Source organism: Xenopus laevis, chromosome 1S, assembly GCF_017654675.1.
Source record: "Xenopus laevis strain J_2021 chromosome 1S, Xenopus_laevis_v10.1, whole genome shotgun sequence".
Classification (NCBI taxonomy): Eukaryota; Metazoa; Chordata; class Amphibia; order Anura; family Pipidae; genus Xenopus; species Xenopus laevis.
Genome location: NC_054372.1, coordinates 142,368,855 through 142,395,837, shown reverse-complemented (window position 1 = coordinate 142,395,837; position 26,983 = coordinate 142,368,855). Strand labels below are relative to the sequence as shown.

Genomic DNA, 26,983 nt, shown 5'->3' with positions numbered 1-26,983 from the left:
CGTAATTCTCTGTGTTTTAATCTCTCTCGCTTTTCACAGATTGGTACTAAGTGTGGAGTGATCTATTTAATCACAAAGTATGGCTACATCCACATGTATGACCTGGAATCTGGAGCCTGTATCTACATGAATCGTATTAGTGCTGACACCATCTTTGTCACAGCCCCTTATGAACCCACCTCAGGAATCATTGGAGTCAATAAGAAAGGACAGGTGGGCACGCAACTACATTGTAAGGTGTATTTTTTACTACACGAGAATAGATTGCCAGGGTTGCCTAAATAGTTGGGCTACTGACAGTGGATAAACATCAAAGCATCTTGTGCATTAGAAGAGGCTGGCACAAGCTGAACCACACCAAGTAAAAAAGCAGGAGCTGGATTGTAAAAATGAAAAGATCACATTTTATTTTCCATGATTAAAAGCAAACAGGTTTTTTGAAGGTGCTTCGGCACCATACTGAAAAACAAGGAGGGTCACTATAACTAAAATATTAAACTGTAAAGCAAAAAAACCATACAATGTTATTGTTTATATAGATTTTCTATATATTTTTGTATGCTTGCCACTTTCACATTGGATATTTTATATTGCTTTCCCTTTTTTAGGTCCTCTCTGTCTGTGTGGAAGAAGAAAATATTGTGAATTATGCAACCAGTGTCTTGCAAAACCCAGACCTGGGTTTGCGCATGGCCGTTCGCAGTAACCTTCCGGGGGCTGAGGAACTATTCGCAAGGAAATTTAATACCTTGTTTGCGCAAGGGAATTACTCAGAGGCTGCTAAAGTAGCAGCTTCTGCCCCAAAGGTAATGGTTTATAAAGAATCCACATCCCTTTCTGACTTATTTTTACTTTTCTTATGCTTCATATTATCTCTCTTTGTTAGGGAATTTTGCGTACAGCTGAAACTATTAGAAAGATCCAGGCAGTGCCAGCTCAACCTGGACAGGCTTCTCCACTGCTACAGTATTTTGGGATTCTTCTAGATCAGGGGCAGCTGAACAAACTGGAATCACTAGAGCTCTGCAGGCCAGTCTTGCAACAAGGCCGTAAACAACTCTTAGAAAAGTGGTTAAAAGAAGATAAGGTAAGTTTGATCATCCCCAAACATTTGCCATGGTCCAGAAATAAATGCATGATAACAAAGCGATGCATATGTATTACCATTAGCAATTAACTTTGCCGGTGCAAAAGCATTTGGAGATTAGTTGCCTGCAGAAGAGAAGATTTATTGCAGGCAAGTAATTTCATGTGTCATTACCCCTAGAAATAATTTTCCAATAATTACATTTGAGAAAAACGTTGTTCACACATGTAAGTCCTTTTACAATAGCCAGCCTGTGTGGTGTACGATATGAGTCAGAAACCAGTTTAAAGGGCAAGTAAAGGCAAAAAAAATTAAATCCCATTTTTACTTTAATGAAAAAGAAAGCTATCTCCAATATACTTTAATTAAAAAATGTGTACCATTTTTATAAGAAACCTGACTGTACAGTGAAATTCTCCCTTCATTTACTACTGTGGATAGGAATTGCCAGACGTTCCCTAACTGCTCTGCAGGGAAACAATCATACTTATGAACAGCAGGGGGAGGCCCCGCATTACTTCCCAGCCATGCAGAGCTCAAGCAGCTTTGTTTGTTTCCCTGTAGAGCAGTCGGCGACTGTGTCGAGATTTGTAATGGATTTATTGTTGCATTTACATCCCCTTTACTGTTACCAACTCCAGCTGCAGGGACAAAGATCAGTGTCACGACACCTTAACGCGATAAGACGTGGGCATAGGGCAGGACTCACACAACACAACTCCTTTAGGGAATGCAGCTCTTTATTGTAGCATGGCAATGTCAATATCACATGTTTAGATGGTAGCCAGCTGGCATTCAGTAGTTCTGCTTGTGGATGATGCCAGGGTTGAGCACTGCTATTACTGGTTACTGGAGCATGTGGGTACAGCTGTGATGGCTTACAGCTGGGTACATGTTACATGTTGTCCTCCATGTATATAAAAAGACTAACAATTTTGAATTCTAGGTAGCCAACTTTGTAAGGAAGAAAGGGAACAGCCCCAGTCGTAAATGCAGAACGGGGTTTGATTCCTTCTGCCAACCACAAAGGCAGCTTCCAAAAGGGCCAATCACATGATAGACCAGGCTGCCCATTATAGGGACCAATCTGACCATGAGTTGTAATTATGCCAATCATAGCTAATACTGCTGGGCCAATGGGGTGCTATTTGGGTGCTATTAGTCTGAATGTAGGATCCAGACAGTACATAGCTCTTGCATAAGGTCTCTGGGCCAATTATGTGTATTGTGTTACAGAGGGTTCTTTCTCCCCCCCCCCCCCTCAGTAGGGCTCACTTACGAAGAATGCGTGTCTGGCTATACAACATCAAGGGAGCAAAGGTTATCATACACTTACCATTGGTTGAAGTTGTTAGGAGCAACTAAGCAATAACATAATAGTTGACATTTCTTTCCCTCCACATTAAAAGTTTGTTTTATCACAATCATGGAGCCAGATTTAAACCGATAAACTGGGATTATATTTTGCGGATTATTTTGCTGCAGCCACTGGTTCTGCAGAGTTGGAGAAAGTTTGTATTAAACAATACAAAAACTATAAAATCCACATTATTTTACATGACACAGGACCCAGTGCAGTCTGTATATTCTGATTATTAATCAGTCTTGCTGTATAGGCTTCTGGCAGATATTATTTGACTTGTGCTGTTTTTAAAATTTATGACGATCCCTAAACAGCCCAGACCACACTGAGCATGTGCACAGTGTTAGTCTTGCAAAGATGTTTAACAAAGTTACAAGATGGTGACCCCCTGTGGCCAACTTTGAAAGCATAAATCAATTGTTTACTTAGGCTTGTGGTGCAGTAAATTCATGTTTATGTTTAGTATACAAAATACAGCATTTCTAGCCTTATTCCATTTTAGACTTTACTTCCCCTTTAAGTTACTCTCTCATGCACTGCTTCCTACAGTTTTTTTTATTTTTTTTACAGCTTGAGTGCTCTGAAGAGCTTGGGGATTTGGTGAAGGCAGTAGACCCAACTCTCGCTCTGAGTGTTTACCTGCGTGCAAATGTGCCAAACAAAGTGATACAGTGCTTTGCAGAAACAGGGCAGTTTCAGAAAATTGTGCTTTATGCTAAAAAGGTAAGGTTTTTACAACATCATACTGCTAAGAATGTGACGGCCACAAAACAAAAACAAAACAAAAAAAACAGCAAGAGCATTTGTGTGTGTGTGTGTGTATCTCTCTCTCTCTCTCTCTCTCTCTGTATTATCAGTGCATATGTGAGATTAAATTGATATTGATAATAATACTAAAGTCTGGGTACAAAATTTAAAGTAAACATGTAGAAAGTTTGAGCACTTGTGCAGTTTTTCCCGTCATCACCTGTAGCAGTCAAAAGATCACTATAAATTTGGTTCAGGGCAGAGGTATATTACCTATGCAGGAAGTCTCTACAAGTATATATCTCTGGTACCCTACCTACTCCCTAACAGTCCTGTCATTTGACTGCATAGGATTCTGAAGGATCGGAGCAGAATCCCTGTCATTTCCCCATCATTTAAAAAATATGCAGACTTTTCATGATTTTAAATGGTTTCTGACAATTCCCTAAGGCCTAAGCCTAACCCCTGCTCTCTCTGACTACTTTGCTGAGCTGGCTGACTACTGTTACTTTGTATCAACAGTCAGCTGTCCTCAGCCTGTATCCTCCAAACTCCACAACTCCTTGCACACGTGATTTCAATAAGGAAAGGAACATAACAGTGCAATGCATTGTGGGTTATGAAGTTCCTGCATGTGTAAGCTGTTACAATTTGTAACATCAGTGTTTTAGTCCCTGCCAGGATTTCAAATGACTCAGAAAGAGAAGAATTGTTAACCAGCTGGATTGCAGCATAGAAAATGGCATTTATTCATACTTTTTAACGAAACCGGTAACTGTGATGGATATATTAGGGGTTTCTGTGTTATGTGGGCCTCTTTATCAAATTTTGGTTTGGAAGCCGGAGTTCCCCTTTAATCTGACTCCTTAATCACGGTAAGAGGCACTTTAAAAGGCAGCTTTTTTGTGTTGTGCCTCATCGGTGCTATATATCCCTGTCTGATTACGAACAGGTGATTGGGGTGAACTGTTTTGTCTTTCTAGAGTCCATTGCAGTGCTTGTAAGAATTCCACAATGGGTTTTTTTTTTTTTTTATTCTAGGTTGGGTACACCCCAGATTGGATTTTTCTCCTTCGTAGTGTAATGCGCATCAGTCCAGACCAGGGGCTACAATTCGCACAGATGCTTGTTCAAGATGAAGAACCACTGGCAAATATCAACCAAGTAAGGATTTAACACTTTATATCTTATTTTCTGGATATATAATCATCCACAACTATCTGTGTGGATGTGTTACTATTGTGGATGTGTTACTAATATTGCAAACTTAGAATAAGGACCGAGATCTGCAGTATTTTGTCTCCTCCTTTCCCCCAGTAGTTTATCACTCCAAGGTGGGGATGCAAAGCCTACAAACCTCTTCCCCCAGTTGTGCCTTGTCCTGCTTAGTGACATGCGGGTATCTCTGTACAATGCAGGGGCTGTCACTAAGCAGACCAAGCTAGGAACGAGGCAGGATCTCGCACACCCTATCAGTAACAACGATATGCCTGGTGCGCAATGGTAGAGGTTCGGCCACCCCACAACAGAGTACAGCAAAGGAATTCCAAAGGCACACAGGACTGTAGGAAATCTTCAATATTTATTTCAAATCGGAATGCAATGCAACGTTTCGGGGAGTAAAACCCCTTTGTCAAGCATCAAGGCTTGACAAAGGGGTTTTACTCCCCGAAATGTTGCATCGCATTCCGCTTTGAAATAAATATTGAAGATTTCCTACAGTCCTGTGTGCCTTTGCAATTCCTTTGCTGTACTAAGCAGACCAATTGCACAATTGCAGCATTTCCCATTCTATTTGAATGGGGGTGAGATCTGCAGCATATCTGCAGGGGTGCCATTACCCTTAGGAAACTACCACAGTCATGGGATTTGTCGCAAAACTAGATTTCTAATTACTTAGTACAACTAATTCTGAAGGGGGAATGTAATTGAAATCGCAAGCATTGTTTTAAATGGTGTTTTTGCGAACGTTGAGCTTGCATAGTAAAATTATTGACTAGCGAATTTTACATTGCTTATTAATGCTTAGCAACAGTTGGCGTTAACACCGGTTCTGGAGTTTCGTTTTATTACATTCACTGCACATGTTGGCAAAAGCTATTTGTTCTCAAACTTTGAATGGAAGACTTTGGAATTGCTCATAAAGGATGCAAACAATGAACATCTCGGTCGCTAACATTCATAAAGGTGTTTGTGAATGTTTTTTGCTCTAACGAAGCGTATTACATTTGCCTATTAATGTTTAAATAAAGAAAACAAATGTGTTCACCCATTCCAACAGTAGTAAGAGATGTTAGGAGTCTTTGTATCCAGCTGCATCCTCTAAGATTATTCATTCTGTTCTTATAATAAATTTAGATAATTATGGTGTGATTACTTCTCTTGGTTGCAGGATGCTGTGTAAAGCAATTATGGGTCATCTGTGGTGCAAAATGCATTTAAAGGTTAATTTTTTACATCTGTTTTAGTTTATAAATGTTTGTATGTCTAGAAAAATATGTTTACATGTATCCACATAACTAATATCTGTTCTGGGCATCAACCTTCTTTTGAATTGTATTGTAGCAGTTGGATTGTATTAAAGGAGAATTCAACCCTAACGTTAAAAAAACCCCTACCCTACATAGACCCCCCACTCTCCTCCCCCAGCCTAAGTGTTACCCCGGGCAAATGCCCCTAACGTTTTACTTACCCCTCAGTGCAGATTCAGGCATCAGAGTTCACGGGGGGCAATCTTCAGCCACTTCGGTAATCTTCTGAATGAGACCAGTGTGGCGTTGCATGCACAGTTGGAGCAATTTTCTGTTTCGCGACAAATGAGCATGCGCCAAAACTCACGAAAATTGCAGAATCACTGGTCTCATTCCGAAGATTGCCGAAGCGTCTGAGCATGGCGCCCGTTAACTCCAATGCCTGAATCTGCACCGAGGGGTAAGTTAAACATTAGGGGCATTTGCCCAGGGTAACACTTAGGCTGGAGGGAGGGGGGTCTTTGTAGGGTAGGGGTGTAGGGTTTTTTTAAAGTTAGAGTTGATTTCTCCTTTAAGTAATACCTGGTGGAACACTGTTATTACAGATGCAATTGCACTTTGTTTTTTCTCCCTATTCTTACCATCTTTCCTTGGTCCTTAGATTGTGGATGTTTTCATGGAGAACAGTCTGATCCAGCAGTGTACTTCATTCCTGCTTGATGCTCTCAAAAACAATAGGCCGTCTGAAGGCCACCACCAGACTAGGCTTCTAGAGATGAATTTGATCCATGCTCCACAGGTACTGCAGCTATCTTTCTTTGCTTATTTAACCTTTAGTGGTTGAGTTGGGTGTAAAACAACCTACCTACTTATTTGTTGGCATGTTATCTGTTCCAAACATAGATTTTCAATTTTCCTTTAGGTAGCAGATGCAATCCTGGGGAACCAGATGTTTACTCATTATGATCGAGCCCACATTGCCCAGTTGTGTGAGAAAGCTGGACTACTACAAAGAGCTCTAGAGCATTACACAGATCCTTACGACATCAAACGTGCTGTGGTGCACACACACCTTCTGAACGCAGAAGTAAGTATATTAGTGGATCTCTACAGTCCATTGCTAGTTTATTTTTGCCTTAAGCTACTTCTATTTCATAATTTCTCTTGCTGATGTTCTGTATTTCTAAATATCTGTGGATTTGGAGTCCTAGTTTTTATATGTGATTTGTACTCCAAAACTTTGATTTATGTTTGTACTTTTTTTAGTGGCTGGTGAATTTTTTTGGCTCACTGTCAGTGGAGGATTCTGTTGAGTGCCTTCGAGCCATGCTGTCTGCCAATATTCGGCAGAACTTACAACTTTGTGTTCAAGTGGCATCTAAATACCATGAGCAACTTGGGACCCAGTCACTGGTTGAGCTTTTTGAGTCATTCAAGAGTTATGAAGGTATCTCTTTAAATTATTTGATTGTCTTGTCTAAAAATCGGTGCTTATTAAATAAACAAGTTACGTAAAAGATTAAGTGATACAATTTAAAAAGACAAGAGAATGGGGGTCCCTGCCCCATAGAGCTTACAAATTAAATGTGTAATTATATCTCCTAAAAACTGGTCAAATTAATGGAGATACAAATATTCTATAAGCAGAGCAGGTTCTATTAAAAACTGATTAAATTACTAGATATAAAATATTCTATAAGCAGAGCAGTTTACCAAATTGCAATCTATAGAGATATAATACCAATAGAATCAAAATTTTGTGTTTTCCCATGTTATTCTGCAAATTCTGCACATTTGATTTCTTAGGTTAAGCATCCATTTAGCTCATCAGTCTTTTTATTTTGTTGTAAAGTAAATTATTACTGCTTGCTTCCTGGTGACTTGTGGTTTTTGATATAATGGTGCATCTTTCAGGTCTCTTCTACTTTCTTGGAACGATTGTAAATTTCAGCCAAGATCCTGATGTCCACTTTAAGTACATCCAATCAGCCTGCAAAACAGGGCAAATAAAAGAAGTAGAACGGATATGCAGGGAAAGCAACTGTTACAACCCAGAGCTTGTCAAAAATTTTCTGAAGGTCAGTTCTTCTTTTTTGGCAATGGTCAAAAAAAAATTTTCATTTTCAATATTTTAAGCATTGCACTTGCAGCATGCCACATGTTCTCATGGGTTTCGTACAAGAGATTTTTACTACACATTGCAACTTAGCCATTGATTTATAAAAGCCTTACCGTTTCAACATCCATTTACACAGGGGGCGATCCTGGCCCCTCCACTACCTGAGGCAGTTTGCTGCTGCTGCTGCCCCCCTCCCCCGTGCACTCACCTTTATGCGCTAGGGTGTGGTCCACAACGTTGACAGAGGGGTCCAGGAGGTTTGAAAAATGGCATATGACTGTGCCGTGCAATATGATATGATGATAATTGAGAATATTCAAGCAACAAATAATACATTTCAATAAAAAGAAATACACAAGAAACACTTAATATTTCAATATTTCAAACTTCAGAAATATTTTTATATTTTGATAAGCCTCCCGTTTCTCACTCCTAAAGCATAACTTCATATATCTACATTGAAACTGTGTCTTTTTTAAGCCCCCATGTTACTTCATTTGTGCATAACTGGCTCCACCTAGTTGCCTACCTTGTCTACCTCAACTTTTTCCAGTAGTGTATTCTGCTATCCATTTCATAACATATTTTCAACATATACTTTCCCTTTTTCAGATCCTGTCTGTCTGCTATATATCTGTACATTATTGGTTTACTGTTTTTTTTCTTTTATAATTATAGGAGGCTAAACTTACAGACCAGCTTCCACTGATTATTGTTTGTGACCGTTTTGACTTTGTCCATGACTTGGTCCTCTATCTGTACCGTAACAACCTCCAGAAATACATTGAAATATATGTGCAGAAGGTAAGAGCACACGTAAATATTTATTTTCATGATGTCAGAAGCCAATATCTGCAATTATTTCTATCCCATAAACAATTCATTGACACTGGTCCTTAATTAATGTGACATTATTGCAGCCTGAAATGCTCGGAGGATGGGGTTTACACCAGAGGCCTACCAAAGTCAAGACTTTTCAAAAATGTTTTAAAGAAACTAAAATTTGAGTAACTTTATAGTGTGGTTAAAAAGTAGGGTAATGAATGATGATATCTGTTCAAGTAACAACCAGAGTGAATGCTGCTTTCAGTAGCAATTCTTTTTACAAATAACTTTAAAAACACTGACAATTTTTAATAAATGTATATCGGAAAGTTGCTTAGAATTGTGTTTTCTTTAATTAGGTAAATTTTATGTTGCCATTGACTTGCCCATGAAGTATGTAATACATAACCCACAAAGTGGTTAAACCTTGTAACTACCCATTTCACGTCAGCATGATTTCATTCTGTTTTTAAAAATATTCATTCAATATTCATTTTATAGCGGTGGTTAACAAATGTGATCTTCAGACTTTTGCAATTTATTTGTTCTTGCAGGTAAACCCTAGCCGTATCCCAGCTGTAGTAGGCGGGCTTCTGGATGTAGACTGTTCTGAAGATGTCATAAAAAATCTGATAATGGTGGTACATGGGCAGTTCTCCACTGATGAATTAGTGGCAGAAGTGGAGAAAAGAAACAGGTGGGAAGGTGATGCAGACAATAAAAAGTAATATCTGAATGCAACTGTAATGTCATTCAGACATTATGTAGTTTAAAATGGCAAGTCACATTTTGCCACATTTAGCAGTACTGAATAAACTGAATGTTCTGACCTCTGAAATACTATTATGGGTCATTCTTCTTGCATACGTTAAACCGGTGATACATGCTAACTTATAGAATTATTAATTAGTTTTTTTGTAAAGGGCTGCTGCCCTTATTAAGAAATGCACTCAATTATATTCCATCCCTAGAAATTGTAATTTCAGAAAAGTTGGATTACTCTCCACATGTCTGTTGTAAACTACTCTAATGTCCAAAATGTTCTTTTTGTAACTGTGCTTTTATATAACGATAAATAGCTCTAGCATAGTTTAAAAAAAAAAGTGGTCTTTCTCAAGGAGTTCTTTGTTAAATATAACTGGCTCAAAGCATTTATGAATTGATCAGATAATTATTTTTTGGGAGGGCCCCATACACTGGAGTGGACTGCTGTGGGCACATTTGAGTCATATGTTTATTTTCTGTCCAAGATATTTTTCGTTTTATTCCACGAAAAAGTTACCCATAAAACAACATTTTCAAATACCATTAACTCTGTAGAAGGGGGTTCTGAGCAAATGTTGGCTCTTGGAGGGGGTGCCATAAGCTAGTTTCAACAGAAGCTGTAGTAAATGCATACTCCTGACTTTTAGTATATTTCATGTATAAATGCACATGTTGAATTTTAATTGTGTTACTTTAAGGGTGCAGTATGTTATATGGGATTTATATAAATCATTGCTTAGATATAATCTCTTGTCTCATTAGGCTGAAATTACTTCTTCCATGGTTGGAATCCCGAATCCATGAAGGATGTGAGGAGCCAGCTACACATAATGCTCTAGCGAAAATCTATATTGATAGCAATAACAACCCAGAACGCTTCCTTCGGGAGAACCCCTACTATGACAGCTGTGTTGTGGGCAAGTACTGTGTAAAAAGAGACCCTCATCTTGCCTGTGTGGCATATGAGAGAGGAGAGTGTGACCTTGAGCTCATTAAGGTAAGAAATGTGCACATTAGATGATTGGAATTGTGTTGGATTTAAGTTTGTGGAATATAATTTCTTACAAGTTTTGTCTGGTAACCAGGTGTGCAATGAAAACTCCTTGTTCAAAAGTGAGGCCCGTTACCTTGTGCGTAGAAAAGATGCTGAACTGTGGGCAAATGTCCTAGAAGAAAACAATCCATTCAGGAGACAACTGATTGATCAGGTTAGTTGTTACAGTGATCTTGTTATGGTGAGTTGGTTCACAGTCCAACATAAAACGACTCAGGACCACAACTAGGGCTGGGCAGGAGAAGCGTGTGCCATGGGTGCAATAGTAGTGGTGGTGGGAGCACTAGGCACGTACCTCTTTTTTTCACCTACTCCTAGTCTGGCTCTTGTAACAACACTTGTTCCTTTTGTGCGCTTATTTGCACACTAATTTGAGTGCCACAGGTGAACAAGTGTGTGCATTAATAAGCCCACACGAGTGAACAAGCGGGGGTAAGGGCGACGTGACTTGCTTGGTCTGGTGCTGAAACAACTAGAAAATGATTTGTTGGAGTTGACATTCAAAGTGCAGAGGTTAAAAGTCTATTTGTATACATTTTCTGTCCTCAGGTGGTGCAAACTGCTCTGTCTGAGACACAAGACCCAGAAGAGGTGTCAGTGACTGTGAAGTCATTCATGACTGCTGATCTTCCCAATGAGCTTATTGAGCTTCTGGAGAAAATAGTGCTGGATAATTCAGTTTTCAGTGAACACAGGTCAGATATATACGTCTTAAGGCACCATTGGGATGAATAAAACTGTATTATTGGTGGACTCGATTTTAAACAGATTGTGACTTATCCATACTTTTTGCTTGTAGAAACTTGCAAAATCTGCTAATTCTGACAGCAATTAAAGCTGACCGAACTAGAGTGATGGAATACATCAACCGTTTAGATAACTATGATGCCCCTGATATTGCCAATATAGCTATCAGTAACCAGCTTTTTGAGGAAGCTTTTGCCATATTCAGGAAGTTCGATGTGAACACATCTGCAATCCAAGTGAGTGTTTCATTTGAACGTTCTGTTTTGGTTCCTTTGCAACAATTAAATAACTTACAAAACAAGGAAGCTGGTTGACCAGTGACCATCATTGGCACATGTATGCAGTATTATTATTTATATAGAGCCATAGTGCGATTTTCTGATTTTGTTTCAATTACAGAAAACCAGAAATACCATCAAAAAGAATTATGGAACACATGGACAGCACACAAACAATAAAAATAAATTTGAAACTCAAACTTATTGCCCCTTCAGTGCCCTATTTTGCATTAGACACCCACTGGCCCAACTTGTGTTATTGTAAAGCTTACATACAATATGTGTTTTTCAAACAGAGATTATTTCTAGTAAATTCAAATTTTCTATAGGTTTTGATTGAGCACATAGGGAATCTGGACCGTGCGTATGAGTTTGCTGAGAGGTGTAATGAGTCTGCTGTATGGAGTCAGTTGGGCCGAGCACAGCTCCAGAAGGACCTTGTTAAAGAAGCTATAGACTCTTACATCAAAGCCAATGATCCTTCATCTTATATGGAAGTTGTACAGGCTGCTAGTAGGAATAGTAAGTGACTCTAACGTTATACTAAACAGAATTAACACTAGGGACAGGCATTGCTATTTATCTTCATGCTTTTCCTTGAATTATAGTATGTTAATGTTACCTCTCTTACTACTCTATTTATAGATGACACCTCTGTTAAAATAAAAGTAATCTATTGATTTCATAAGTATTGAGATTAGGATTTCCATTTAATTGTTGACTTAGTGCCAGTTAAATGCTAAAGGAAGAATTTGAAAACAGGAGATCATAATCTACACATGGGATTTGCAGCCACAAAACTCTTTTATAGCTGATTTTGGAGCAACATTTATGATGATATTCACTTGTCTCAAATGCCCAGCAACCTTGCCGATACAACAGTCACTTATGGGGAAACTTATCTCATGTGGTGCTTCTGGGAAGGACTAATGAGGATCTTAGGCTTATTTCATAATAAGGATCTGAGGTTCACGGCAGAAGGTTTTTCAGCTGGCAGAGAAGCGTCCAAATCCTCCTGTGTAGCATATTACAAAAGGTGACAGGTGGTTTCTGTTAAAGCTAATGACGGGCTCTTACTCAGGTTCAGGCATTTCTCCCTGTGGACAACGTATCCCTTTTGCCACGAGTCTTAAGGTGGCCATACAGGGGCAAATCCTGAATCAAATTAGTAGCATATCCAGCAGGAAGTGAAGAGGAGCAGCAGCTCCTCTTCTGTATTGCCAGATGAAATTTTTTAGCCTGTCCAATCAGCAAACCAACAAAGAGGTTGGGATTGTTTGGCCAGCATACATGTTCCAAAAATTGTACATATGTATTGGTAGGTCCTTGGTATCTGGAGAACCATTTGATTTACCAAAGTCTACCCTATATGGTCAACTCTTAGCAGAATAATTGTTTACTAAGCTTAGTTTAGCTTAGTGATTATTCCTGAAGTGAGTATGCCCTTTTATCTGCCACTGTTTCAATGATGGACCATCTCCCAGGCAGCTCTCAGGTACCTACAAATATATAGGTAATAATGAGTATCAGATTGGTGGATGAAGATGGGGGAATGCAGCAAAGTTTATAGAAACACATTGCAATTTATGTTATGGAGATATGGCTCACCTAGACTACTAGTCCGGGTTATCAGGGAAAACATTATTATTACTGGGGGTAATAATATTTTCGAACCCCTAGTGATTATAGCTTTTTTTCTTCTTATATATGTAATGCTGTACTTGAAGAAATTGTTTCTATCTGACATGTGGACCATTTTATTTCTCTCTCTCGCTTTTTTTGGGCTTGTGCTACAGGTAACTGGGAAGACTTGGTAAAATTTTTGCAGATGGCAAGAAAAAAGGCAAGAGAATCTTATGTAGAGACTGAACTTATCTTTGCATTGGCAAAAACAAATCGTCTCTCTGAGCTTGAGGAGTTTGTCAGTGGCCCTAACAATGCCCACATTCAACAGGTACTGACCCATAAATTGTATTATTCATGTTTATAAAGCACCAACACTTTACACAGCGCTGTACAATAAATGGGTGTATAAATTAAACAAACATCAAACCCATACAGGGGATTAAATGGACCCTGCCCAGTAAAGCTAAAAAGGACATGTAAACCCCCCACACAAAAATGTAATCAGTGAACAACCTCTTTGAAATCTTCAGATAACTGCCACTCTGGTTATTGAAAGGTTAACAGTAAGGCTGCATCATCCCCTACTTCACTTAGAATTCCTTCTCCTCCTCTAACCCACTCTGCCCCCTCTCTAGGGAATTTACTTTGGCTGTTGGCTCATGAGCATGCTCAGTTCTTCTCAGCTCAGATTACTAAACACACCCTCCAGTCTAACAGCCAATGAAGAGATAACATTGCTGGTTCCCATAGAAACGCTAGCTGTCTTTTCCTGTGTTTTCTCCTAACCACCTCTCCCGAGCTCAGCTTAACCATTAACTTTACAGTATACATGTCCTGTTTGCACATGTCAATGTTACTGATGATGTGACAGAGGGAAAATGGCCGACGGGTGAAAACTGATATTTGTTTTAGGAAAATGTGATGGCTCTGGCAAATGGAGGGGGTATATGAAGTACAAATGACTTGGTGGGGAAGATAGCCCCAATTTATATACATGGTAGGAAAATGTCCTTTAATAAAGACTCTTCCGCTGCGCACACTTTATATAGTGAACAAAGTACTCCCTATTGTAAAACATAGGTATATTATAAGTCACTGAGGAATTCCATAACTGTATAAAAACACAAGGCTAAAGGCATTGTGCTTTTTTTCAGGTCATGGAACTCTGAGTTTACTTCTAATATCCTCATATTTTCCAGCAAGGGGTACTTTATATATTATTAATATACACGTTTTAGTGAGTCAAGTTACAAAAATTACATCACTAAGCTCCGTTTATAACTGATGACATCACAAAGAGATGTTTATGAGGATATAATTTACAAGCTATTGATAGCTTTTGTGTATTATAATGATATAATTATCAACCAGGGTGGCATAATTAAAGCAGGTCCAGAGTTTGCACATAGAAATGTGTCCGTATTTAACTTCAAAATGTATTAACTGTGTGCAATTCTATTTCCTCCTTGCCTCTTATATACGAGTAATGTGCTATTATATTTGTAATGGCAGGTGGGAGACCGCTGTTATGAAGAAGGCATGTATGAGGCTGCCAAACTGCTATATAATAATGTATCTAACTTTGCTCGTTTGGCATCTACATTGGTACATCTCGGGGAATATCAGGCTGCTGTGGACAGTGCAAGAAAAGCCAATAGCACCCGCACTTGGAAAGAGGTAATTCAACTTATTTAGAGCCAGATGTATAGCCAAAAGTATACAGGCCATAAGTATTGCATGTCCTCAAATGGAACACTCACATCCTCTGCTGTGATAAATGGCATTACTTGCAGGCATTACCTGCCTTAAAGCATAATGTGTACGTTGTGGCATCAGTTGGGAGAAGTCCCTTTCCAGTTTTCAGCAAATTAATGCCCGTATGCACAAAGCAAGAGCCTTAAAGAATTTCTTGGTTGAGATGGAAGTGTAAAAACTTGACTGACCTACGTAGAGCCAACTCAATGCCTGTGGGATAAATTTGAAAGCCAGCTTACAAGCAAGGGCATGATCACCAACATCATTTCCTAATCCCACTAATAAGTCTACATGTAGTGGAAAGTCTTTCATTGGGAATTTATATTTTTGTTTTCATGACTCTTTTACATGTTTTGTACCGTTATTTCTCTTAGGTGTGTTTTGCTTGTGTGGATGGAACAGAGTTCCGCCTGGCTCAGATATGTGGCCTGCACATTGTGATTCATGCAGATGAACTTGAAGAGCTGATCAGTTATTACCAGGTAATGTCTCAGGCTGTTTTTCAGAAATTACTCTTGCATATTTACTGGGTACCCAATTTATTCCCACCTCTTCTGTTAATTATTATTTTCTTACACAGGACAGTGGATATTTTGAGGAGCTCATTGCTCTACTAGAAGCAGCATTGGGTTTGGAACGAGCCCACATGGGAATGTTCACTGAACTCGCCATTTTGTACTCCAAGTTTAAACCTCAGAAGATGCGGGAGCACTTAGAACTTTTCTGGTCACGTGTCAATATTCCCAAGGTGAGAGCACAGAAAATTAAATTTGTTAAACCATATTGCCAAAATAACTGATAACCAATAATAACAAATGTTTATAACACACCAACAATAATCTGTATACATCTAATATACAGATTGGATGCAACTGCTAACTTACACAAGAGGGAATGTGAACCCTGCTTGCATGGGCTAGCCGTGAAAATACAGAAGGGGCATGAGACATAACATGCGGGCAGGGCTTGGCAGGATGAGTAGTAAGAAAAGTGAGGGATGTGGCATTGAGTATTATTATTATTATACTTAACAGGTGGCAAGAATGGTCTTTCAGATCAAATACATAGTACAGGTATGAGATCTGTTATCCGGAAAGCCTGGCATCTGGGTTTTTCCAGATAAAGGATCTTTCTGTAAATAGGATCAGCATACTGTAAGTCTGCTTGGTTATGATCACATACAAGGTACTGTTTTATTATTAGAGGAAAAGGAATTTTTTTTTATTTTTTACTTAAAATCGACTATATTGAAGATGCCATTCTCATAATGCGGAACTTTCTGGATAAGGGGTCCCATACCTGTATTCTTTACAGGGTGGAACAGTGAAGAGAGGCACACAATGCTGAAACGTATTATAGTATAAGGTTAACATGCACATGCTTTTTCTTCATAGGTACTGAGGGCAGCTGAGGAGGCCCATCTCTGGGGTGAGCTGGTCTTCCTATACGATAAATATGAGGAATATGATAATGCCATTATCACCATGATGAACCATCCAACCAGTGCATGGAAGGAGGGACAATTTAAGGATATTGTTACCAAGGTAATGCCTTGTATTCTTTGTGGATGATGCCATTCCTTGCCAGTATTGAGGGATGCTGGTGAACCAATTTAGGCTGAGGCAAATTGTCTAAAAGCAATCAAGTAATCTCTGCTATGGGAAGTTTTATTTTTATGGGTAATGTCTGATTTATGTGATTTTTCTGTTTACATCCTCAGCAGTGACTGTGAACTTTTATCTTGGAATGTCTTTATCTTGGGGAGCAGACAGGTTCTGTGCTATGTCCAAAATTGTGTAACGTTCGACAGTTCATTTCAGCCGCTCTGTTGATTGCACAGGACTGCAGTGCAAATGATCTTAAATATTTGGAGGATAAATCAAAGAGTTCAAACATAGTAAAGTAAAAGGAAGCTTCACAAATGGGGTGGAATTTTTATTTTAATGACCTTGGTTGTATACAAAATAGTTCTGCTATTGCAGAATATAAGGCTGGCTCAAATGGTGTCCTTTCAAATCCTTCTGTAACTTAGGCCTTTTGAAAACAAGCAACAATGTATTATGTACTTTCATTATGTTTCTTTACTTACTGTGTTAAATGCTGCATACCTGTATTTTACTCCTTTCTTTGCACCCTTTCTGACTAATAATTCTCATTATAGGTTGCCAATGTTGAGCTGTATTACAAAGCCCTGCAGTTTTACATGGGGTACAAACCTCTTTTAATCAACGACCTCCTCATAGTATTATCTCCACGTCTAGACCATACTCGGACTGTCAACTATTTTTTCAAGGTACAGTAATAACTGATGTTACCTATGTAACTATGTTGCTATCTATTTAAAGGTATATGCATAACATGGACAGTGGTGGTGTAGTCAAAACTAAAACTGCAAGTCATTAACTAGTAGGGATGCACCGAATCCACTATTTTGGATTCACGAAGGATTCGGCCGAAAACTGAACCAAATCCTAATTTGCATATTATGCAAATTAGGGGTGGGAAGGGGAAAACATTTTTTACTTCCTTGTTTTGTGACAAAGTCACGTGATTTCCCTCGCCGCCCCTAATTTGCATATGCAAATTAGGATTCGGATTCAGTTCGGCCGGACAGAAGGATTCTGTTGAATCCGAATCCTGCTGAAAAAGGCCGAATCCCGAATTGGAACTCTAATTTGTATATGCAAATCAGTGAGGAGGAGGGAATTTTTTTTTACTTCCTTGTTTTGTGACAAAAAGTCACATGATTTTAAGGATTCGGATTCGGTTCAGCCAGGCACAAGGATTCGGCCGAATCTTAATCCTGCTGAAAATGTCCGAATCCTGGACGAATACCAAACCAAATCCTGGATTCAGTGCATCCCTATCATTAACACATTCATGGAACCTCAGAGTAACTAAACAAGGAAGAAAATACTCATTTATAATGCTATTTCAGTTTATAAATTAAAAAAAGGAAATCTAAAAGAAGGCATGACGGCTATTTAATATTTGGTCTTCTTATTATAATAACACTTGGCAGTGACCTTTATTCCACTGATAGATAATGAATAATACATAGCAGTCACTATGGGTTCACTTGAAAGTAACAGCTTCAAAATAAATCCTTGACATATGTAAACTGTTCTAAGGAGAGGCACAAATACCTTGTTTGCTAATATGCAATTGAGCCATGTACATACTGATTCAAAAATAAGTACAGAGGGCCCTATTCTGTAGGTGTTTTTTTTTATTAAACTCCTATCTAACTTTGAAAACATAAATCATTTGTTTAATTAGGCTTCTGGTGCAGTAAGTTTATGTTAGTATACAAAATAGAGCATTTCTAGCATTTTATACTTTAGTTCCCCTTTGCCCATTGCCCATACACCGACCAGTAGTGTCAGTTTAATAAAAAAAAAATACTGAATTTGTTTATGGGGATAAATGTGCACAATTTATCTCAGTGTAGAGAGAGTGATTGGGACACTTGGGGCAGATTTATCGAAGTCGAAGTGAATTTGGAATCTAAAAATGTAAATTTTTCGAGTTTATTTTAGTGAAATTCAACTAGGGAATAGTTAAAATTCGATTTTTTGATTTGAGTTTTTTTTTTTTTAAAAAAATTGAATTTCGAAATGTATCATGTACTGGCCCTTTAAGAATTCAAATTTGACTTCACCACCTTAAACTTTCCGAATTGCTGTTTTAGCCTTTGGGGGACGTCCTGGAATCAATTTGGAGTTTTTTGGAGACATCCTGAAAATCAACGTTTTTTTGCTGAAAAAACTGAAATCGAATTCTATTCAAATTTGACTCGAGTTTGCGGTTGATCCCATTTTCACCCGAATTTGAAAATTTTGATTTTATTTATTTTTTTTTACATTATGATTGGTCTTCTTTTTCCCGAATTTCGCAAGTTTATGGGAATTTTTACAAACTCCCATGAACTCGACATTCGACCCTTGATAAATCTGCCCCTAAAGGTAATAATTAGAGGTAGAGGTATATAAAAAGCTTGTTACATCTGAACTGTTTCATAAAAAATGGTACACTTTCCCTGTCACGAGACAAATACATCTAGTAAAGATTTAATTGTGTGGACTAGTGACGTACCTATGTTACGGCAGACCATTGCACTCCTGCCCGGGCCAATTGGCATATATGTACACATGACTGCATGGTCTTGGGTAAATGGATGCAGGGGACCCTATAAAAATCACCTTATGCCTTGTTGACTATATTGCCCTCACCAATGTGATATATCTTTTGAGCTCTGTACACTGTAACGTTTCTATGCTTGTTTACACTCTGCAATTATTCTGCTGTATGACAAAATTTCATAAATAAAAATATTTTTTTTAAAAAAAAAAATCACCTTATGCCTCATATTTGAGCTTCCATTATTCTTTATGAAACATACTGTGCATTTGTGCTGTTCATTTTTACATTTACACAGTCATATTAAGTGTTTCAACTTACAAATACATGAGTGTGAGTTTATTTGCTGCACATAACATGGCCCTAAATTCTCTGAACAAATTTTTAAATTCTCCTCAGGTCAATCAGCTGCCCCTGGTTAAACAATACCTGCGCTCAGTGCAAAACCACAACAACAAGTGTGTAAATGAGGCTCTCAATAATCTACTGACTGAAGAGGAGGATTATCAGGTAAATCATCGCGGTTTATTTGAATAGCTCTTTCAAGGATTATGACATATTAAATCTAATGAGGAAGTAGCATTGTGTGATTCTGAAATTGTCAGCGTTAAACAAAGTCTTTTTTTAAAGCCTGATTCGCCTCGATTGTTCTATATTTGGTAATGTATTGGGTGTTAACTACTCCTGTCCTTTTACACCATGTGTAATGTTTGAAATTATGCTGTACGCAGTGCTTCTAAATAAATCAACCTTAAAGGAGAAGGAAAGCTAGCAAAGCAGTTTATTGCCAATAGAGTAGCCACAATAGTGCAAGCTATAACACTATATTTATTCTGTAGAATGCTTTACCATACCTGAGTAAACAACTCTAGAAGCTCTCTCTGTTTGTTTAGGATAGGAGCTGCCATATTAGCATGGTGTGACATCATTTCCTGCCTGAGTTTCCCTGCTCACTCATAGCTCTGGGCTCAGATTACAGCAGGGAGGGATGGGGAGAGGGAGAGAGGATCAAACTGAGCATGCTCAAGCCCTGCCCTGGAGGTTTAAACTGAAAACAGGAAGTCTGATACAGAAGCCCATGTGTACACAATAGAAGGAAAGAAATGCTGTGCTTCTTTTGACAGAGGACTCAAAACTTGAAACTTTGAGGGTTTACTGGTGTATTTATATAGAGTAGACCTTTCTGATAAAGCTTACTTAATTTTAGCCTTTCCTTCTCCTTTAAAGGAAAGAAAATCATCAATCACTGGTGGTGCTAAGTCGCCCAGCCACAAATCTCTTTTTCGTGCAACTAATCTCCCCAAAAAGCCTTCCCGTCGGCAAGAATGTGAATCGCTGGCGGGATGGCACTTGGATTGCTTCGGTTTTACCTAGTGAGGCAACTTCGGGTGACTTCGGAAAACGAATCAATCCGAGTGCCATCCCGCCGGCGATTCATATTCTTGCCGGCGGGAAGGCTTTTCGGGGAGATTAGTCGCCCAAAGAAGAGGAGATTTGTCGTTGGGCGACTAATATCTGTGATCAATATGTCTTGATTTTATCCTACATCATGTCCAAATGTTTCATTTCAAATAGATTGCAAGTGAAATTGAGTAGTTTAAATATTTAAATCCTTTTAGGAAACAAATACCTTTGTCTATAAACCATTACTTGGATTATATTTATAAATGGACTGCAAATATTGTATTCACATTTCAGTTTGTTAAAGTTCAAAGATAGCTTGTATTTTCCTTTCTTTTAGGGTTTGAGAGCATCCATTGATGCCTATGATAACTTCGATAATATCAGCCTGGCCCAGCGACTGGAGAAACATGAGCTGATTGAATTTCGCAGAATTGCGGCTTATCTGTACAAGGGGAACAACCGTTGGAAGCAAAGTGTAGAACTGTGCAAAAAGGATCGGCTGTATAAGGTGAGATCGAAGGCAAATTAAAATATCTTTTTTGCCATCTATGGCTAATGTTATACAATGGAGAGATTTAAGACAGAAAACAGGCTGTAAGGGCAAAGACACGCTCAGATTCTGTGAGATTAGTCGCCCAGCATCAGATCTCCTCTTCTTCAGGGCGATTAATCTCCCTGAACTGATTTATAATGTAAATCACTGGCAGGATGGCAATCGGAGCGATTTGTTTTCCTAAGTTGCCCGAAGTTTCCTCGTAAGGCAACTTTGGAAAATGAAGCGCACTGATTGCCATTCCACCGGCGATTTACATTCTAGCCGATGGGAGGCAGTTTGGGGAGATTAGTCGCTGGGCGACTAATCTCCCCGAATCTGAGCGTGTGTCTCTGCCCTAAATGTTTCAAACGTGGCCATACAAAGACCAATAAAATCTGCTGACTCGTTCTTTCTAGGTCTGTTTATGGGGCCCACTGACAGGCTTGGTAGATCAGTATCTGGCAGATTTGATTTTACTATCCGACAAGGATTGCATCAGCACAATGATACGGTCCATAAGCCCTTACATATGATCCACCGATGAGTGGATCAGCCCTACGGGCCAGTGTGTTGGTGGAACAAGCAGATCTTTTAGTGTATGCCCAACTTTAGTACTATATAACGCAAATAAAGAATTCATTTGTTTACCCTAAATGCTTCTAACAGTTTGGCAAAACGGCCCAACCCAGCATGTATACCAAGACCTGGGCATGACCAGCCTAGAAAGGTAATTTAGACAGTTGCTCAATTTAGTGTTCCTTCATACTACAGTCATTATTGTAGCTACAGAAGAACAAAACTAAATCACACTTACAGGGATTGTTCACCTTCCAAACACTTTTTTCAATTCAGTTGTTTTTATATTGTTCCCCAGAAATAAAGACTTTTTTCAATTACTTTCCATTATTTATTTTTTACTGACTGTTTTTCCAAAATCTAAGTTTAAAGTTGCATTTCCCTGTCTATGGTGTTTTAGTCTGGCAGCTCAGTAATTCAGGCGCAGACTCTAAACTGTTATAATTTTGCAACATTGAGTTGATACATTTCTCAGCAGCATCTCTGGAGAATTCACAACTATTGTATCAATTCTTACAGCTGCCTGTAATGAAACCTAGACATTCTGCTTAGCAGGTACAAAGATAAGAAATGCATCAACTAAATGTATCCAGTTAGAACAGTCAACAGGGTCTGCGACCCCCCCTCCCAGAGCTGCTTCATACATTACAAATCAATATTAGAAAAACGGTCACACATAAAAAAGGGGTCATTGGAAAAAGTCGTAATTTCTGGTGATCTATCTGAAAACAATTAGTTGTTTGAAGGTGAACCACCCCTTACTCACACCAATTATTTTTTAGATGTAGAGCCCTTCCCTGAGCCTAATCAGGGTCTGGTACAGAGTTGTGTAAAGTCTGTTTATGTTACAGCCACCACCTCTTGATATACCAGCAGAGAAAATCTAAATCATACACAGACACAGAATAGTTGGAATTTGAGTAGGATTAAGATCCTCGAACGATCGGACTTTCCCATCTCCCGACCTGCCACTAACCATTCAGATCAAATAAAGTAGAAAAGAACAGATCAGCCGATGTTCTGCCCCTGACAGCAATCATATATGTCCAACAAAGGCTAGTGACAGTCTCCCACTGACAATCGTACGATTGGCAATACATGCAGAGATATTATCAGCAGCCGACTTTTTCTACTCTGTCTGAACGACCAAACGTCCGTTCTCCGCTGGACGAAAAATGTCGGGACTTTCCACACACAGTACATAAAATCGTACAAATCCTCAATTTGTACAATCGGATCTTTGCATCTATGGCCAGCTTTAGAGCCATGATCATTATTGTTCTGAATTTGCACTAGGTGTATCTGAACTGATGGTCACTGTTGCATAAAATGCCATTGTTATTGAATTGTTTAATTCCGTTATTGATGTGTACTTTCACAGGATGCCATGCAGTATGCTGCGGAATCAAAGGATACTGAACTGGCTGAAAAGCTATTACAATGGTTTTTGGAAGAAGGGAAACACGAGTGTTTTGCTGCCACTTTGTTCACTTGTTATGACTTGCTGCATGCAGATATTGTACTGGAGCTTGCCTGGAGACACCATATAATGGATTTTGCAATGCCTTACTTCATCCAGGTTATGAGGGAATATCTCACTAAAGTAAGGCGATTTTACATCATATACAAATTTGTATAAGTTCCCAGTTTTGCATACAGATACACAATGGTTGTTTGATTCTTTTTAATTATTTTTCAGATTAAACAGATCTGTTGTTTTTTTTTTAATTTGATGTGATTTAAGGTGGACAAGCTGCATGCTGCAGAAAGCCTGAGGAAGGAAGCAGAACAGGTTACAGAACCTACTCCAATTGTTTTTGGTGCGTATGGAATATAGCATCCCATCTGTACTAGCATTTTGTAAATTGTGCAGAGTGGGTTTAACTGGGTTAGTAGTTTTATCAGACTCCTGTCTCATAGCTCGTGAGCAACATGTTGCTCTCCAACCCCTTGGATGTTGCTCTCCGTGTACTTAAAGCAGGTGTTAATTTTTGAATACCAGGCTTGAAAGCAAGTTTTGGTTGCATAAAAACTAAGTATAGGGCCAAGTAGAGCCTCTTGTAGGCTGCCAGTTCACATAGGGGCTACCCCAAGGGACTTTTTCATGCTTGTGTTGCTCCCTAAATATTTTTACATTTGAATGTGGTTCATGGGTTAAAAAGGTTGGGGACCCCTGCTATAGAGAAATCAGACTCGGGTAGCCCAGGCCATATAGGAGATAAAGGGGAAAAGTTGCTCTAAAGTTTTTGTGAGCCCTAAAATATTTGTTGTTGTGGGGCCCGGTAACTTCTAGTTTCACACTTGAAGATGAATATGGTGATCACTGTGGGTGATGAAGCTTCTGATGGTATTGCACCTTGCTTGGAATCAGCCCCCCCCCCCAGCAGCCCATCATCAAATACCCAGCAACCAAATAACAGCTCTCTGGTAGATATTAGAACAGCACTCAATAGTAAAAATCCATGCCCCACTGAGACTCAATTACATTGAGTAGAAGAAACAATAGCCTGCCTGAAAGCAGTTCCATCCTAAAGTGCTGGCTCTTTCTGAAAGCACATGACCAGGCAAAATAACCTGAGATGGCTGCCTACACACCAATATTACAACTAAAATACACTTGTAAGGAGTTATTTACTAAACTTTCAATGCAAAAATCATGATTTTTTTTCTTATAAAATCGGACTTTTAAAAAAAAATCACAAATTTATGGCAAATTCCGAATCTGAAAATCCGGCATCTCAGACCTGTCGAGGTTGCATATAAGTGCAATGGGAGAAGTCCCAATGATTTTTTGACGTGCGCTGGGTTTCGTGCAATACCCTGAATTTTTCTTGAGTTTTCGGGTGAAAATTCTGAAAAATATTATGTTCATAATGCTATTTCTAGCCGATTAGAAAAAAAGTATTGCAGACATGCTTACAGCACTGTATAACTTTACCCTGCTATGGTTCCTCTCCACAGGTCAGCAACTGATGCTTACAGCTGGTACTAATGGTGTGGTGCCACCTCAACCCAACTTCCCCTATGGATATGCTGCACCCACCAACTTCACCCAGCCTCCTCCACCCTCTGTCTCTCCTGGCTATGGCTTTAACATGTAACCTCCAAGGATCCCTGTTCTTTCACCTACTTTAAACCAGGAAGAGCAATTGGAGCCCTCTTATATTGACTGCAGTTCATGTCGGACACCTTTATTTATTACATTTGCTCTTACAGACTATTATCCAAAAACTGCAGCTTTTTAGCAAGTCACAACCATAATATCTTGAAAAGTGTTTTTATTTCCTTGGGTTTTTTTTTGTTTTGTATAAAAGGGAATGACCTTGATTTATCAGCACTGGTTTCAAGATTATTCCATATGTTATTGGACAACCATTTTGTACTGTAAACTACTGCTCGTGAACCGCTGCAGCACCATGTCACTCTAATACCCTTCTCAACTACTGCTTCTATCTATGTATCCAAATTCACAAGATAAAAACAGTCAAAACTGAAATTGCTGCTGTCTCCTGAGTTAGAGTTAAAGCAGATTGTTTATTCCTATCACACTGGTAGAACAGTGCCCCTGATCCTGTCCATATCATTAAAAAGGAAGACCCCCCAAACAATGTAGGTCTCTATAAAAAGATATCGCATAAAACAGCTCATATGTAAAACCCTGCTTCACGTAAATAAACCATTTTCATAATAATATACTTTTCTAGTAGTATGTGCCATTGGGCAATCATAAATAGAAATTGCCATTTTAAAAAATAAGGGCCACCCCATGGGATCGTAGGATTCACGGTGCACACAAACATACCAACAAATATACTTGTTAGGTCACATGAGCCAATTAACAGACAGAGTTCTTTCTTTTGCTTCAATACTTCTTCCTGTTACAGTTATAGTGTTTCTGGTCAGGAGATCTCTAAGGCAGCACACAGACCATCATGAAATGGTGGCTCAAGGCAAGAGAGGTAAAAGGGCAATATTTACTTAAACATATAGACCAGTTTGGTAAGATTCTTTAATATGCCACTTAATATGTAAACTATCTGTTGCTTAAGTATTCATTTTTGGGGTATAGTTTTCCTTTAACGGTGAAAAAAAACCCTACCCTGCCTGGGCAGACCCTCCTCCCCCCAGGAGCACATTTATCAAGGGTTGAAGGGTTTATAAAAACTCCCATAAATTTGAAAAAAAAAAACACCAATCGAAATTTATAAAAAAAAATTGGAAGTTTTTAAAATTTGGGTGAATAGGATCGACCTGCAAATTCGAATCAAATCAAATTCGATTCGAAGTTTTTCAACAACAAAAAATTGATTTTCAAAAGTCCACCAAATTACATCAAATTGATTGTAGGAGGCCCCCCCTTAGGCTAAAACACAAATTCGGCAGGATTTATATGGCGAATATTCGAATTCTTAAAACTCGATTTGGATTTGGACTATTCCCTAGTCAAATTACACTAAAATAAACTTGAAATTCGAGTTAAAAAATTTGGATTTTCAATCTGCCCCTTAATGCATTTTCTCAGACTGCAATTTTGCAAATCCCTGATTGAGTATTTCAGACCTTATCTAGAGAAACACTGAATTAAGTCAGGTACAGTGTTAACCTTTGCCAGATTGACTGCTGAAGCCCCATGCTTGTATTTCTGCGCTCCATGAGTGGGAAACCATTTTTGATCAACATTTTACTGGATCAAGTCTTTTATTGTCCCCACAACCTATACAGTGAAATCATTCAAATAGTTCTACATTGTCTTTTCTGGTTTATTTGTTGGTCTGCTATTTAAAGGAAAACTAAAGCTAACATTCAAGTGGAAGGCTCTGCATTTAAAAATAATATAATGTGACTAAAATGAACAAAATATGCCACGTGAAATCAGTCATCAGATCATGAAATATCTCTGTATAGTGTATATCAAATATATTAATATATAATAAAGCAATCAAATACAGAAGCATTTTAAAAAGAACACTGACAATTGTGGAGGATATCTCCTCTAAAGCTATGAGGGATTGCTGGCTCTTTGCAGACCATGCTGTAATGGACTCTGTGACTGCTTGGTTATAACTTAAAGGACCAGTAACATCAAAACATTTTTTTTAAAAATTCATTAGTATACATAGAAAAAAACCACCAAGACAAATTAAACTTTAAAATCGCAAAGCCTTTATTAAGAAATAACTTACCAAAACTGCTTCCGCTCCTCTTCAGAAAAGGTGACACGGCGGCGATCCATCGTGCGGCGCTCGATTTCTCCTCCCTGACTATCTCCTATAAGGAAAGCAGGGAGGAGAAATCGAGCACCACATGATGGATCACCTGATCGCTTTCTGAAGAGGAGTGCAAGTGGAGTTTCGGTAAGTTATTTCTTAATAAAGACTTTTATTTTAAAGCTTCATTTGTCTTTGTTTTTTTTTTTTTTTCGATGTATACTAACGAATTTTTAAATGTTACTAGTTCTTTAATAGTACTGGTATCTCATTGGTCTGTCACA

The 26,983-nt window shown here is 38.6% G+C and overlaps 1 protein-coding gene across 3 annotated transcripts in view; it reads left to right on the top strand.

The window, feature by feature from the left end:
- cltcl1.S (clathrin heavy chain like 1 S homeolog) overlaps positions 1 to 25,184 on the top strand; it is a 47,407-nt gene extending 22,223 nt beyond the window's left edge. For 2 of the 3 annotated variants that reach the window (XM_018244110.2, XM_018244109.2), the window contains 27 exons: positions 40 to 213; positions 609 to 806; positions 887 to 1,087; positions 3,021 to 3,173; positions 4,239 to 4,361; positions 6,330 to 6,467; positions 6,591 to 6,755; positions 6,935 to 7,115; positions 7,583 to 7,746; positions 8,466 to 8,591; positions 9,167 to 9,309; positions 10,140 to 10,374; positions 10,463 to 10,585; positions 10,981 to 11,126; positions 11,231 to 11,414; positions 11,786 to 11,978; positions 13,253 to 13,410; positions 14,595 to 14,759; positions 15,212 to 15,319; positions 15,418 to 15,585; positions 16,232 to 16,381; positions 16,999 to 17,130; positions 19,377 to 19,487; positions 20,719 to 20,889; positions 22,874 to 23,095; positions 23,237 to 23,312; positions 24,454 to 25,184. In XM_018244110.2, coding sequence (XP_018099599.1) covers positions 40 to 213; positions 609 to 806; positions 887 to 1,087; positions 3,021 to 3,173; positions 4,239 to 4,361; positions 6,330 to 6,467; positions 6,591 to 6,755; positions 6,935 to 7,115; positions 7,583 to 7,746; positions 8,466 to 8,591; positions 9,167 to 9,309; positions 10,140 to 10,374; positions 10,463 to 10,585; positions 10,981 to 11,126; positions 11,231 to 11,414; positions 11,786 to 11,978; positions 13,253 to 13,410; positions 14,595 to 14,759; positions 15,212 to 15,319; positions 15,418 to 15,585; positions 16,232 to 16,381; positions 16,999 to 17,130; positions 19,377 to 19,487; positions 20,719 to 20,889; positions 22,874 to 23,095; positions 23,237 to 23,312; positions 24,454 to 24,593 — 4,248 coding nt within the window. In that variant the 3' untranslated portion in view covers positions 24,594 to 25,184. Of the gene's footprint in view, positions 1 to 39; positions 214 to 608; positions 807 to 886; positions 1,088 to 3,020; positions 3,174 to 4,238; positions 4,362 to 6,329; positions 6,468 to 6,590; positions 6,756 to 6,934; positions 7,116 to 7,582; positions 7,747 to 8,465; positions 8,592 to 9,166; positions 9,310 to 10,139; positions 10,375 to 10,462; positions 10,586 to 10,980; positions 11,127 to 11,230; positions 11,415 to 11,785; positions 11,979 to 13,252; positions 13,411 to 14,594; positions 14,760 to 15,211; positions 15,320 to 15,417; positions 15,586 to 16,231; positions 16,382 to 16,998; positions 17,131 to 19,376; positions 19,488 to 20,718; positions 20,890 to 22,873; positions 23,096 to 23,236; positions 23,420 to 24,453 lie in introns of those variants that run through there. The other variant, XM_041580298.1, reaches the window with a different exon arrangement.
- Positions 25,185 to 26,983: the final 1,799 nt, after the last annotated feature.